At 43.1% G+C, this 14,331-nt stretch overlaps 1 protein-coding gene across 2 annotated transcripts in view; it reads right to left on the bottom strand.

Moving 5' to 3' along the window:
• The window catches only part of PI4KA (phosphatidylinositol 4-kinase alpha), a 141,291-nt gene that overhangs the window by 100,386 nt on the left and 26,574 nt on the right, over positions 1 to 14,331 (bottom strand). For both annotated transcript variants that reach the window (XM_083149000.1, XM_083149011.1), the window contains exons 7-14: positions 13,838 to 13,904; positions 11,612 to 11,760; positions 10,182 to 10,247; positions 9,112 to 9,208; positions 5,772 to 5,963; positions 3,855 to 3,955; positions 3,622 to 3,751; positions 721 to 850 (exon numbers count right to left, since the gene is read on the bottom strand). In XM_083149000.1, the coding sequence (XP_083005126.1) occupies positions 721 to 850; positions 3,622 to 3,751; positions 3,855 to 3,955; positions 5,772 to 5,963; positions 9,112 to 9,208; positions 10,182 to 10,247; positions 11,612 to 11,760; positions 13,838 to 13,904 (932 nt within the window). The remainder of the gene's footprint in view (positions 1 to 720; positions 851 to 3,621; positions 3,752 to 3,854; positions 3,956 to 5,771; positions 5,964 to 9,111; positions 9,209 to 10,181; positions 10,248 to 11,611; positions 11,761 to 13,837; positions 13,905 to 14,331) is intronic.

The raw sequence follows: 14,331 nt of genomic DNA, 5'->3' as shown, positions 1-14,331 counted from the left end.
AGGAAGTTGAAATAATGATGGAAACATAAAGTAGACATATGGTCTATGTTAGTTATTAACTATTTTGAGTGGTATGATTATTTGTCTCACAAGCAGAAAATTTAACATTTTGCAAATTGCTAAATTTTCCATTTTTTTACGACATTTTGGTATTTTTCACAAAAAAACACAGACTGTATCGACCCAAATTTACCACTAATTTGAAGTACAATGTGTCACGAAAAAACAATCTCAAAATCACTGGGATAAGTAAAAGCAAAAAAAAGTTATCCCCACTTAAGTGATACATGTCAGATTTGAAAAAAAGGGCTCTGTCAGGAACGCAAAAACTGGCTCTGTCAGGAAGGGGTTAATATTAGACAAAATAGTATTTAGTACAGTAAACCTTCTAATCCTGATTCTTTCATAGTTTACCTAGTTAGGAGTGTTGCACTTATTTACAGTATCCACCTCTGCTTTTTTGCTCTGTGTCCCTGAACCTGTCCCTTTGAGGATTGTTTGCCAAAACTGAAGTTCTCCTGCAGCCATTGGGGAGAAGCTTGAGTGTTTAACTAAAGTGTCCGAGCTCTTTAAAAATTGTATTCACTGTGCTCCCATGGGTGCTATATAAAACATGTTCTCATTTTAGATTGGCTTATACTGTATGTCTTGAGAATGTAGCTTGGGAACTTTCCTACATTGTTGCTTTAGCGAGACAGTCACATACTATGCACTATGTACCTGCAGATGTTCTCAATGGCAATGTCTCGCAGCTGCTCATACATGGAAGGCTGGTTCTTCTTGCCATGTATAACATTCATTGTGGATTCAGAGTGCTCATTGGTTACACTGATCTTGATGTCATTAACACCTGAGAATAAAAGGGAAAGATAACTGCTATGGAAATGTCAATATAATAATGTGTTTCTTATCACCGGTCAAATTAGCACAACATTTTCGAAGCATGTACACATTCAGTCAACCTAAAATGTCCAAAAGGTTATCCAGACATTACATTACAGTGGTTGTTTGAAGAAAACAGGCCCTTTGTTCATATTCTGCTGGGCCCATCACCTGTTATAACTAGCGGTTAATGAAAACGCAACACATTTATTTTAGTTAGACACATAAACTTGTCTGAAGCCTGACGATCAAGTTTACGTGTCTAACTAGCCAAGGTCGACCTCTAGTGGTCGATCATGGTATTGTCAATCAGCCATCCGTGGATCCTATATACCGGAACCTTCTGCCTTCACCACCTCTTCTGGAAGAGAGTACCATACCTTTACTGCCCGGACCATAAAAAAAAAAACCTTTCCTTTTAAAGGGTACAGAATATTCTCTCCTCTAGTCTGAATGCATGCCCACGTGTCCTAGTCTCCAACCTCAAAGCAAAAAGGTTGCCTGATAGTTCAGTGTACTCTGAGTTCAGTGTCTCCTCTTAATCGTCTCTTTTCCAGCTTAAATATTCCTAATTTGGCTATATATCCTTGTAACTTAAATGCTCTATCCCTTTTTTTTTTTTTTTTGCCCTTCTCTGAACTCTTCCAGTTCTACCATGTTTGTAATGTTAAGCACAGAATTGCACTCCAAATTCCAAATGTGATCTAACCAGTGCCTTGTAGAGAGTCATGATTATAGCATCCATTGGGGGCTGAGGATGGTTGCATCCTCGTGAGCTCTGATCCTCCATCCTCAGAGCTCCAATCCCCGGCCCCCGGAGAAGGGGAGCATCAGCATGTGGACAGTGGAGGAAGAGTCTGAAAGTGCCAAGTGCGGAGGATGGCAGCACAGTCCCCGACGCCACAGCCGTGGCCCCCAGCACAACCACCCAGACACCATCCATCAGCCTGAGGATCCCGGGTAAATCCTGGCCAGCAGGATCCCCGGACGCTACACCCAGCTACTACAACCCTAGGCAGACTCTGGAATCAATGGAGGAAATCCCCGCAGCAGAGGAGACTCCCGGCCTGCAGGCCCTGGCTGAAGACTTCTGACCTGTGAGTGGCCACTTGCCTCCACCTGATGTCCCAAACCCCCATCTCCACCCTCCATTCTCTTGCTTACCTGCTCCCTACTATTTTGTCTTTCTAGCCCATAGTCTCTTTCTGTATCCCCCCTTATGTCTAGTTTAAAGACTCCTACAACCTTCTGGCCATCCTGCGCCACAGCATGGCTGCCCCCTTATCAGGTGCAATCCGTTGTTGCTGTAATGATGGACCCTGACTGAGAAGTCTGACCAGTTCTCAAGGAACCCGCAGCCATCTCCCGACATGGGAGATGGCTGCGGGGCCCTATTCAATGCTGTCTTTCCCGACAGCATTGAACAGGGTATCTCAACAGAACAAGCCCAACTTCACAAGCAGTCGGGCAGGTGGGGTGTCCCAGTACTGAAGTAGCATCCGCAGTACACTCATCAAGTCTGGGAAATCTACTCGTATTAGTTTATTCAGCACTGACCTGCCTTTTCCTCCCCCAATTACCCCATCTGACTGTGACCAGGCTAGCTGGCTCACCCACTAGATCAATCGTTAATACCCCTGATCCTCTAAAGTTTCCACCGTGAGGCGAAAGCTTTCTTCCAATTTGGCAGATTTTGAGCGGTCTGCCTTAGATCAGAGATCTGGGCTTCCAAGGAAACAGTCCATACGCATTTTACACAAATGTATTCATTCTGGATCTTCTGATCCAAGTGCACATACATCTGGCAAGATACTGTACGCTCTGTGGGGTCGATGTATTATAGCAGCACTGATCATGACCGCGATAACACTTTCTGCTTCGCTTCATTAACAGGGCAAAGCAGGAAGGGACACTGAAAAGATGTATTAACATCTTGCCCTCCAAAGTGGGTGAGCACAAACTCCCCCCCTCCGGCGACGTCACATTAGTTCACGCTCACTACTCACACGAGATCTCCTGCGCAGCCCGGAGCCAGCAGCAGGGACAGCGTTGTCCCTGCTGTGGGGATAGGGCATTGCCACCTGCAGCTATCAAAGTCGATAGCGGCAGGGGACAGAACGATCAGCACTGCTGACCGGTCATACATCTGTCCTGCATATCGGCCTGCTATCATTTAGCGCCCCTGTCATTTACCGAACAGGGGCTGCTTCTTACCTGGGATAGAAGCAGTATCAGTGCACATAACGTGCGTTGATACCCTTTCTCCCCCATATCACTGGATACATCTACCCCTGAGTGAGGTTGCTGACCCCGCTCATGGTCATGATATGGTGGAACCTCTAAACACAATTTATTTAGATATTAAAAGGGAAAGTATACCTACCACAGACACTACAGGGGTACTATATACTATATTATACTATGGGGATACTATTTGTATACTATAATTACTAGAGGAGACCCATAGGAATATATACAGAACCCCTCTGGATACTATAATTACTGGAGGGAACCTCAAGGGGAAGCCTATATGGGTACCTATACCCCTGTACAGATACCAGTACAAAACAAATAATTAAATAAATAAAATACTAAATCAGTTAGCCCAAGTACAGGATCAATTCCCGTAATTTTGTACCCAACCCATTTAAAGTAGTTAGTGATTAAGAAACGGTATTAACAAGATCATACATTAGCAATTATAATGCTGTTGCTCACAAGACTATTAGAAGTTTTTACCTGTTTGATATTGGCTGTGATATTTATACAGCTTTACCAACACTGGAGAAGGAATCACCAAGAAGTCTCGAAGGGATGGAGTTACAGAGTGAACCACCACTGGGAAGCGCTCACACAGCCGTCCTAGACCCTAAAAGACATAGATGATTATCAGAATGTAATGTTATTGCAAGGCCTTAACACCTAGATACAAAGCCTTTACAGGTGGGCAGAAAGTGGCTTAGTATGCTGACCTGTAAGCAGCAGATCAGGAGGGGCATGTGGGCTATGATGACCTTGCTGGATGTCTTGGATTGCAGCTTTTCAGATAACTTAATGCACAGGTTTTCTGCACCTAGGGGACAAAAATTAGTCTCTATATTAGAGATTTATACAATTCCGTATTGATAGAACTGTAGTAGATTTTTTGGTACTTGTGTATTATAGCGGCGCCCCCGATTCCCATCGCGCGACACGATTTTTGCCCCCTATACGATGAAAGATTGATTGATATGCTTTTAAGCACCTTAATGGGTGCTTACAATGTTAAATGCACCCCCACGCCACCCCCCCCCCCCCCCCACTATAAACGTGAACCCGAAGCGTGGCGAGCGCAGCGAGCCCGCGAGGGGCGGCGGTACGCGTCCTCCGACCTTTTCATACCCCCACTATCCACATCGGCGTGCAGTTGAGAATAGAAAGTGTGGCGAGCGCAGCGAGCCACCGAGCCCGAAGCGTGGCGAGCGCAGCGAGCCCCGCGAGGGGACGCGGATACCTTCACAGGTATCGGAGTCCCCTCGCGGCCTTCACAGGTATCCGCGTCCCCTCGCTACGCTCGCCACGCTTCGGGCTCGGTGGCTCGCTGCGCTCGCCACACTTTATATTCTCAACTCCACGCCGACGTGGATAGTGGGGTATGAAAAGGTCGGAGGACGCGTACCACCGCAGCTCGCCACGCTTCGGGTTCACGTTTATAGTGGGGGGGGTGGCGTGGGGGTGCATTTAACATTGTAAGCACCCATTAGGGTGCTTATACAATGTTTAATCGCATTGCATCGCATTGTATGGCATTGTATGCCATATAAAATGTCATACAATTTTAAAATTGTATGGCATTGTACAATATAGCGCAATATCGCGTCGCATGGCATACCATCGTATGCCTTATGGTATGCGATGCGATGGGCGCCGCCAAAATACACAAGTACCGATTTTTTCTTAAAATGTTTTTATAAATATCACCCCTAGTCTCAAATCCTCCAAAACAATGCATATAGGATGCACAAGCAGACAAGCAGTTTTTGATGATTACAAGGATACACACGTCTATATTCTGTGTGCACCCGCTGCTGCATCTGCATACAAAATGCTATGTTACAGCGTTTTCCTAGAAAACAGGTGGCATTCCGTATGCAGATAGAGGTGTGTCATATATAAATTTTAGTCAGCAGAGACGGTTTGTGCTTGTTATTCCCATTGTGATGCGAATAAGATGATTTTTTTGTTAAAAAAAAAAAAGAAAAAAAAGTCACCTGATGCCAACTGAGTTGCACAGGACCTATCAGGTTACACACACCAGTTATCCCCGACTACATAGCATATTGAGGTAAGATGTACAAGGAAACATCTGTACTACAGGTATTGACAGAGGGACAGCGAGTGTCTAGAGGCTGTTAGCTTTTACTTGAAGATAGCATCTCCAAGTGCAACCAATCAGTCCCTCCATTCCTTTTAGCATCAGTCGAGTTGAATAACACATTGCAGCCTTTCCAGGTCAGTCAGACAGTGACCCTTGTCGGTCAGGCAGCGACAGACTAGGTTACTTAAGCAACTTGAAATGGGTATTAACTACAATTTTACGTAAATGTATACACTGCGACTTATTATAGCAATCCTTCTATATTTCTGTTCGGGACATCCTTTTTGATAACTATTGCATGTTTGCTTAGTTTTCTTGTACCTCTACTTGTCATTTCTGTGCTGTTCCATCAGTACAATATAGTGTACTGGGTTATCCTTGTCTATCAATTTTTATCTGACATTGTACATAGTTTCTACTGTTGTTTGATGCATTTCAGAATAAGTTAATAAAAATAAAACAAAAAATGTATTTAAGCCAAAACCAAGAAATAATTCTGAACAGGACTGTAATGCAAGTGCTAATATTTTACCTTGTTCGTCCTTCACTGCCCACACCATAAGATCCACACAGGCAGCATTTGCCTGACATCTCAACTTCAAGGGGCTAAGTTCATTGTGTAATCTGTCCACATCATGCAGTATCTTCTGCAGCTCAGACTGGCTGCTGTTAAACTGTTCAAGTACAAAGTCGTGGATTTCTTTCACAAAAGAGGTCTGGAGGTCTAGACAGGTAAAGGTGAGTAAATGTTCAGTTTCCAGAAGGTTACTAACAACCACATATCTATCTATCTATCTATCTATCTATCTATCTATCTATATATAAAAGGCTAAATACTCCTTACCGCTAGTGACCACTACAGGCAGCTTGATGGACCAAATTACTCCTTAACAAAAAGTGAAAGCAAAAGGATCTGTTTCAAACTTGCTGGATATGGAGAGAGGGAGCTTTGAAGACAGAGATTGGAGGTATGAGCAGATAGGGACTAAAGCTGGGTACATACACAAAGATGTATCTGTCCAATCGACCTGGTGAGAACAAAAATCTGGCAATGTACTGGAGCAAATGAAAATCAACTGTTTGCTCCCAATCGCTGGAAAACGGATAAAAACTATTGTTTGGATACATTTTATTAATTAAATGGCTTTAACCAATTTGTCTTAATGGCCATTGTCTCTTTTCACGTGTTTGGGAGCAAATGTTCCATTCTCATATGCTTCAATGCTTTTGTTCCCACCAGATAGATTGGACAGATAAATCTGTTGGTTTGTTTTCAGTTTAAGCCGTCATATTGACAGACTTCTAACTATAGTAGGGGAAAATAGAGCCTTGTGGCGAGCGAACTGAGCCACTGTGCCTGCAATGTGGCAAGCCTGCCAGAGGCCTCATTGTGCTCCCCCGCTGCTGGGATTATGACAGCCAGGATCCAGACTCTTGGCAAATTATAGTGAACCCATCCAATCTAGTCGGTAATTTCTTTAATTACACCATTAACGGATTATCTTCCTCTGCATGTGCTTTTTTATTACATTTTGGAACCCAGCACATGTTATATACTTTGGTGAATCATATACATAGTCTGCTTTATAGGTTTTACTCCTTCCTATATAATTGCCCTGTGCACGTTAGCTAAGTGACCATATCTCACACTGTGCACTGAAAGAAAAGAGAAACAGTGTTTGACATTGCTGGGATTGAAGGGATTCATGTATTTCTGGGAAGTTGGAGAAGAGGAATCGCTTTTATGCAATAAGGGATGTACTGCATAATACTATATTTCATTAGACCGTATTGGGAAGCGCCAGTGGACGGGGCACTTCTGCTTTAGTTTCTATATATTGGAGGTGTTAGGGATTGCCTCAAAAGTTGTCCCATCCATAGGCAGCTTTTACTTTTTTTTTTTTTTAGTACATTTGAAAGAAAAACATTGTGTCTATTCTTTATACTTTTCAACAAGCCTCCACATGGAAAGCATCAGGTGGATGGTATGTCAGCGTGCTTAGGGTCTGGGTGGCAGGATTGGTGGCACTGCAACCTACCACCTTTGGCAGTAAAATGAGGCTCCTCTGGCTTTTGATCAAACTCTTTGAGAAGCACGAAAGGATCAAAAGAGACAGCCTCAAGTAGGGCAGTCTAAGAGCCGTGGAAGAAGAAGAAGGTTCTCTTGCCTCTAGTTACAAAGGCAATAATATTGTCCAACTCAGGGCCAAACAAACCCTCTCCAGAAAACTAAGAGCATCCAACATGCGTTTGGACTCGGAGTCGGCCAGCCAGGCTTGCAGCCATAAAGCCTTGATGAGCCGCCACATCTGTGGTGGAAATTTTGGAGCAGGTCTCCCACCATCCAAAGTTGCCTCTCTAATATACACTAGCTCCCCCTGGTCAAAATCTAAACCTAGTCATGTCTGTTAAAGTGCCATTGTCCCCCAGTGATAAGGAGAAAGGGGAACTATGCAAATAACTACTCCATTGCACAGATGCAAACAATTCTGGCTGTGTGTGTTTTTTTGTCTGGCTGGCCAATCAATTATATCTCAACCTGTATGGTCAGTTCTGGTACTTGTGTATTTTGGCGGCGCCCATCGCATCGCATACCATAATGCATACGATGCGACGCGATATCGTACGATAGTGCACGATGGCATACAATTTTAAAATTGTATGCCATTGTACATGGCATACAATGCCATACGATGCGATGCGATGCGATTGAACATTGTATAAGCACCCTAATGGGTGCTTATACAATGTTAAGCACCCAAATGGGTGCTTACAATGTTAAATGCACCCCCATGCCACCCCCCCACTATAAACGTGAACCCGAAGCGTGGCGAGCGCAGCGAGCCCGCGAGGGGCGGCGGTACGCGTGGTACGACCTTTTCATACCCCCACTATCCACGTCGGCGTGGAGTTGAGAATAGAATAGTGTGGCGAGCGCAGCGAGCCCCGCGAGGGGACGCGGATACCTGTGAAGCCCGCGAAGGGACGTGTTTACCTGTGAAGGAATGGCTCTGCGCTCGCCGCACTTGCCACACTATTCTATTCTCAACTCCACGCCGACTTGGATAGTGGGGGTATGAAAAGGTCGTAGGACGCGTACCGCCGCCCCTCGCGGGCTCGCAGCGCTCGCCACGCTCCGGGTTCACGTTTATAGTGGGGGGTGGCGTGGAGGTGCATTTAACATTGTAAGCACCCATTTGGGTGCTCAAAAGCACCCTTTAGGGTGCTTTTACGATTTTTGGTCGTATAGGGGGTCAAAATCGCGTCGCATCGCATCGTATGCCATAGGGTGCATGGCATGCGATGCGATCTGTTCCATCGTACGACGGACATCGGGGGCGCCGCCAAAATACACAAGTACCTCAGTTTTAATTATTAACTCCTCCTACCTCTAATGATTAAAACAGCACAACCTTCCACTGTTTCTGGGAAATAAAGAAAAATAAAAAAGCAGGGAAAAGCTAACCAGTAGGGTAAGCTGAAAAATCATTGTGATGAATGTTATATATGGGTAGACAAATATGTATATAGACAAGAAAAAGCTAGTTATGCTTCACTGATAAAACAATTAAATCAAAGTTTGAACAGAGATAAAATAACCAACCAGCTCCTAATTGTAATTTTACCTGCTGTGTTTGAAAAATTATTTTTAGGAGCTGATTGGTTGGTACTTTAGCTCTCTTCACTTTAATTTTCTCCAAGCATTGAAAACTAATCCCCTCAATTTGTGAGAGGTTTTCCGTTCACACTCACCTGGCATGTATAGGGGGAATAGTTTTATTAACCTCATTGCTGACACACTAGGACATTTGAGCACAGATTATGAAAATAAGGACAAACAGTAGCGCAATGTAAAATGCATAGGTACTTACCTTTCATATTATACAATGTATCTCTGAGCATCTTAAACATTGCTACGTAGAGAGGATCACTAAACGTTTTATAATAAAGATCAGCACTGGGATTTGCCTAAACCAATAAAATAAAATCAGACACATTAAAAAAAAGGCTTAATTCAAACTGCATATCAGAGAAATAATTTAGATACCAATAACATATATATTCAAAACACATAAACAGCATATGACAATATTTAAATAACCACGCTCTAAGCAAATACTTCAAAAGCTAGTAGATTTAGTTCCACTTGCTGCCAACAGATGGCAGTGTTCCGGAGTCAAACGGACACTAGAGATATATAGACAGAAAGTCCCTCACTCACATCCTGGAGTACTGAAGAGATTGGGGTGCACCACTAAGGCAGTCCAAACCGGAAAACCATGTATACATCCAAGGTGCTTAATAAAAAGCAGGGGCCCTCACCATGCTAGCTTCAGTCAGCTTTTTAATAATGCAAATTTCCAAAAGACATAGTCGTCGTTTCAACCCTCTAGGGGCCTTTGTCAAGACAATATTTCATGTTCACAGGCACAGCAGGCCATCTGCATTTGTGGCGAACAGAGAGGTTCGCCACGCATGCAGGGAGCCTGCTGCATATAGCGGTGAGCCTCGCCATTTTGATGGCTGCACTCGTCGTTTCCACCTCGCCTCAAGGAGCAGGCAAGGTGGAAACGGCGAGTGGGGGGGGGGGGGGGGGCTGAGTGTTGAATACTCGCATTCAGCCACTCGCCCACCCCTGCATTAAATATACCCCTTGGCAGCAATACTGTGACAGCAAACTATAACAAATACTTATCAGCAAATGGGCCAGGAAAGCTGGAAAGCATGAATACTTACAGCTGATTGCAATCTGTACGGTGACTTTACCTATAGTATTCATCGCTAGAACCCATATTTATAAGGAAAGTCTGGCTGGTATTATATGTTAATGTAAGGTGTTATGTTGAGAACACATATTAATCATTGTAATTCTCAGTGTCAGCATCTCCATGTTGATTGTGAAGGAAAAAAAAAAAAGAACATAAATAGCTTTAAGCAATACCTCAATTACTTCAGTGATCAGACCATCTACTGATCCCAAGACCGGCTCTGCTACAATCTGCTTTACCTGCACGGAAACAAACCAGAACTCTAGTCATGGTCAACACTACATAAACAGCAAATGTGACTGGTATTTAATTATATATCACATACGATCAACAAAGGCAAAACACTGCTGCTGCATGCACCTCACAATGGTTACTCATAAGAACATATAAAATACAACAAACATTTAGCTATGAAAATTAATTTGGTAGCCATTCAGAATGCATTACAAAAAAGTTGTTTATATCTGGCTAAAAATGAACCATTTTAATGTAAAATCAATCATGCCAACTTTCTTTGCAGTATGATCTATGGATTTATTCTCAGTTAAGGATCATATATATGGGGTGATTTCTGTTTTGTGATTTTTTTGCCCACCTGTAGTTCAACATGGTTTTGCCCATTAAAGACTGAATAAATCCCTTTTGCTGTTTTTACATTGCAAACATGGGTCAGACTAAGTTCTGGTGCATTCACATTGAACCCGTGTCGCCCATTATACAGATGGTGACCACAGGTTTAACCCTTCTTATAACCTGGGTCGAATTGCTGGGTTGCTCAACATGGTTTGGGTGCTTTTATACTGCACCTAGACCCAGGTCGTTGCTTCAGCAACCCAGCAATCTCCCAGGTCTGAGGTGCGGTGTGAAAGGGGCCTTTGTGTGTTGTCAGGTAGATTACATTAACAAGAAACCAAATTGATAAATATGCATGATACAATACGATACAACAATATTCTATTCATTATCAGTCAGATATTAGGTTGTTTTTCCCAAATAGTGAAATACCTCAGAGGCTGATTTTAATACTGATCTCATGTCAACAGTGATGAGTCAATCAGGTACATTCAATGCGGTCGGCGAGGGGGATTTTATGGCGAGGATAGCTTGTTTTCAGAAAGGGTCGCCGAAAACAATCCACCCTCGCCATTTAATCCGCTCACCGTCCGCTTGCCCTATTCTATGTTCCAGAGAAATCCTCGCCGTAAGAGGACGGTGAGGATTCCCCCGAAAGGCTGTTCGCTGCCAATGCGGTGAGCCCACTGCACATCGCCATTTTGATGGCCGCATTCGACAGTTTTACCTTGCTTTTTAGAAACAGCGAGGTGGAAACGGCGAGTGCAAGGGGGGGTTTGAATACTGAGGGCAGGCTATGACTGTGAGCACTTCTCGCCATCATAGCTCGCCAAAACCGCATTGAATACACTGCATAGAGACTGTGCTAAAGAAGCTCAAATAAATATATGTACTGGGTTTACAGAATACTGACCAAAAAGGTGTGAGTGAAGAGTTTAAAGAGTGAATAAAGGAAAAGACATATAGTGCAACCATGACTATAAAAAAAAAAAAGTTAAATGGTTTCTCTCTAATACTAAAGTGATATTACCATGCACAGAAGCTGACGTTGTGTTTCCTGCGGGAGTTCAAATTCCTTGTTGCTGACACCAGTGAAGAGAGGGGAGACTGAGAAACTTGAGCTTATGGTGGTGAGGTAATAATCAGGGTCTACGGCGCTGCCATCAGGAAGATAGGAGCCTGTAAGAATGGTACATAATGCATTTAAAATTGGACCGCAATTAAGATATTTTTTATTGCTTTTTTAATGTATTGCTGTATCATATTTAAAGGCAAAACTAATAAAACCATATAACGGATAAAGTACAGATACTTTGGAGTCAGGAAACCATAAATAGATCAGTTAAAATAAATGAATGTACACAATAAGAAGACAATATCTGGGGCGTACGATGCACAAATTAAATCAGTTCTCCAATATTCACCAGTGGCATCTGAACGTTGGCATCAGAAAATAGAGTGTACTCATTCACCAAATGCATTTTGTATGCTATTTCTTCTATAGTGTGTGAAAATAAGGGCGTTATATTACCGTGCTACCTGAAATACCTGAATTGTTAGTACTTCACTAAATAAATCCATCATAGTATCTTTTAATTCTTTGCAGGGGAGACACTTTGTTTACTCAGCAAGTATGAGTGACAGTTTGATGTATTTGCTTTGCGAATAAGTGCTGTGTACATTAGTGGATTTATTAATAGGACAGAACCAGAGATGTCACAGTCGACATTATTCAGACTTGGATGCAATTGACTCACCATCAATGATTGTGCCAGTCAGTGCAAATGTGAGTTAAGGTGCCCATACACGTGCCGATTCCAGCATGCGTTTTGTGCTAAAATAGCATCGCATTGCATGCGTTGTGCATGCTATGTGATGCGATAAAGACAGTACAAAAAGTATGTGCAGCACATACTTTTTGTACTGTGCGATGAGATGCCGCGGGAGTGCGCATCTCAAAGCACACATCGCAACGGCAGCATCGGCACGTGTATGGGCACCTTAAGTCTGACCCTACCACCACTCTGCGACAAAGACTGGCTGATCGTGGCTGTTGTGGACGCCACAGACCCTCCTTTAAAATGCCTGGGCACACCTGCATTTTCTGTCACTCCCAGAAAACAGGCAGTTACCACCGCCAAACACCGACTTCCTGTCCATCAAATTGCGAGGAGATTGCGATTAGATATTGCCATTATTTGTGTCCCTATTTGGGCTCATGCATGAGCTAGATAGGTAGACATTCCAGAATATTGTAAAGCCCATACATACTAGGGCAGTGGTAGCCAACCCTAGCCCTCGAGAGCTACCAACAGTTCACATTTTCCAGACAACCTAGCTGCTGCACAGCTGCACTCATTAATCACTGACACATTTTAAAAGATACACAGATGGAGCTAATTAGCTCACTTGTGATTCTGTGAGGAGACCTGCAAAACATGCACTGTTGGTAGCTCTCGAGGACTAGGGTTGGCTACCCCAGTACTAGAGGATATTGTGAAAGATATTGCTCAAAAAGGGGATTATGAGCGATTCCTTTCAGAATATCATCTAGTGCAGTTTTACTATTTGGCCATGCTAAAACTTATGCAGGACATGCTGGGATGTGTAGTTCAACAACAGCTCGAGTGTCAAGGTTAGCCATTACTGGTCTAGTGTGTACACTCAATATTGGGAACGATGCCCGCTCCTGCACGTCATTAACGATGATCGGTGTCTGCTGAACATGCCGGACAATTTGGTTATTTAGCCAAACGACCTGCATGCTCAGCAGGTACCGGTGATGTCACTAAACAATATCATATCCTGATATCGTTCAGTGTGTATGCACAGTACTGGGACCATCAGCCAATATTACTAATTATATCTGCCACAGCCCCTATCGTCAAGTTTTGATGGGACTGAAGGGGAGTGTCATCTTTTATTTCATTAGGTTCATGTAAGAATCCACATGTTGTACAAAGCTACATTTATTGTTCTAAGAATAATAACATAATAATAAAAAGTCAAAAGTCTCCCAGTCAAATCATCCCTTGAGGCGTTGCGGTTCTACCCTAAACCCAAATGCAATGTGTAAATTCAATGTGTAAATTCAGAAAAGAGCAAGGACATCTACCACATGGATTCTTAAGTCAAAATATGCTCGTTAAAGCTGTTTTATTGAAGCAAACATGCATGCAGACTGACATCTTGAAAGAAGCATATGTTTTGGGGCTGAAATAATTCCCTCCTTTAAGGGCACAATTTGCTACCTTACCTTCAAAGTATTGAACATTGGACCCTGCAGGAGATCCAGGGGGAGGGACAATGCGATCGGGGCTAACCTGCAATGCACAAGGACACAGTTGAACTGAATTTTCGTTACGTCAATTTATCCAATAATACATGAGAGTACATTGAGGGGGAATTCAATTCCCCTCAATAATTTAACGGGTGTGAAAAATGGAGGAAGACTCAAGCTTTTTGTAATTTTTTTTTTTAGATTTGTGCTATTCAATTACAGCACGTTTTTTTGCACCCGTTAAATATTTTGTTTTCCTTCATTCGCAGATTTATGTGTTAACACTGGCAACATTGCGAAAAAAGGCTAGTTAACAGGGATTTCTTTGGAAGCCTGCTGAAGTCCAGTTAGCCCCAAATGCCTTCGGGCTGCATTTGATGCTAACTGGATGGCCCAGGGGGATCAATACGCATGACTAATTGAATTCCAACTTGGATGGCAAATTAAAAAAAAATATATACATTTGCAGT

The sequence above is a fragment of the Crinia signifera genome, chromosome 1, assembly GCF_055691185.1.
Source record: "Crinia signifera chromosome 1, ASM5569118v1, whole genome shotgun sequence".
In the NCBI taxonomy this organism is placed as follows: domain Eukaryota; kingdom Metazoa; phylum Chordata; class Amphibia; order Anura; family Myobatrachidae; genus Crinia; species Crinia signifera.
The sequence above is the reverse complement of the archived record's forward strand: the minus strand, read 5'-3'. Positions and strand labels throughout refer to the sequence as shown.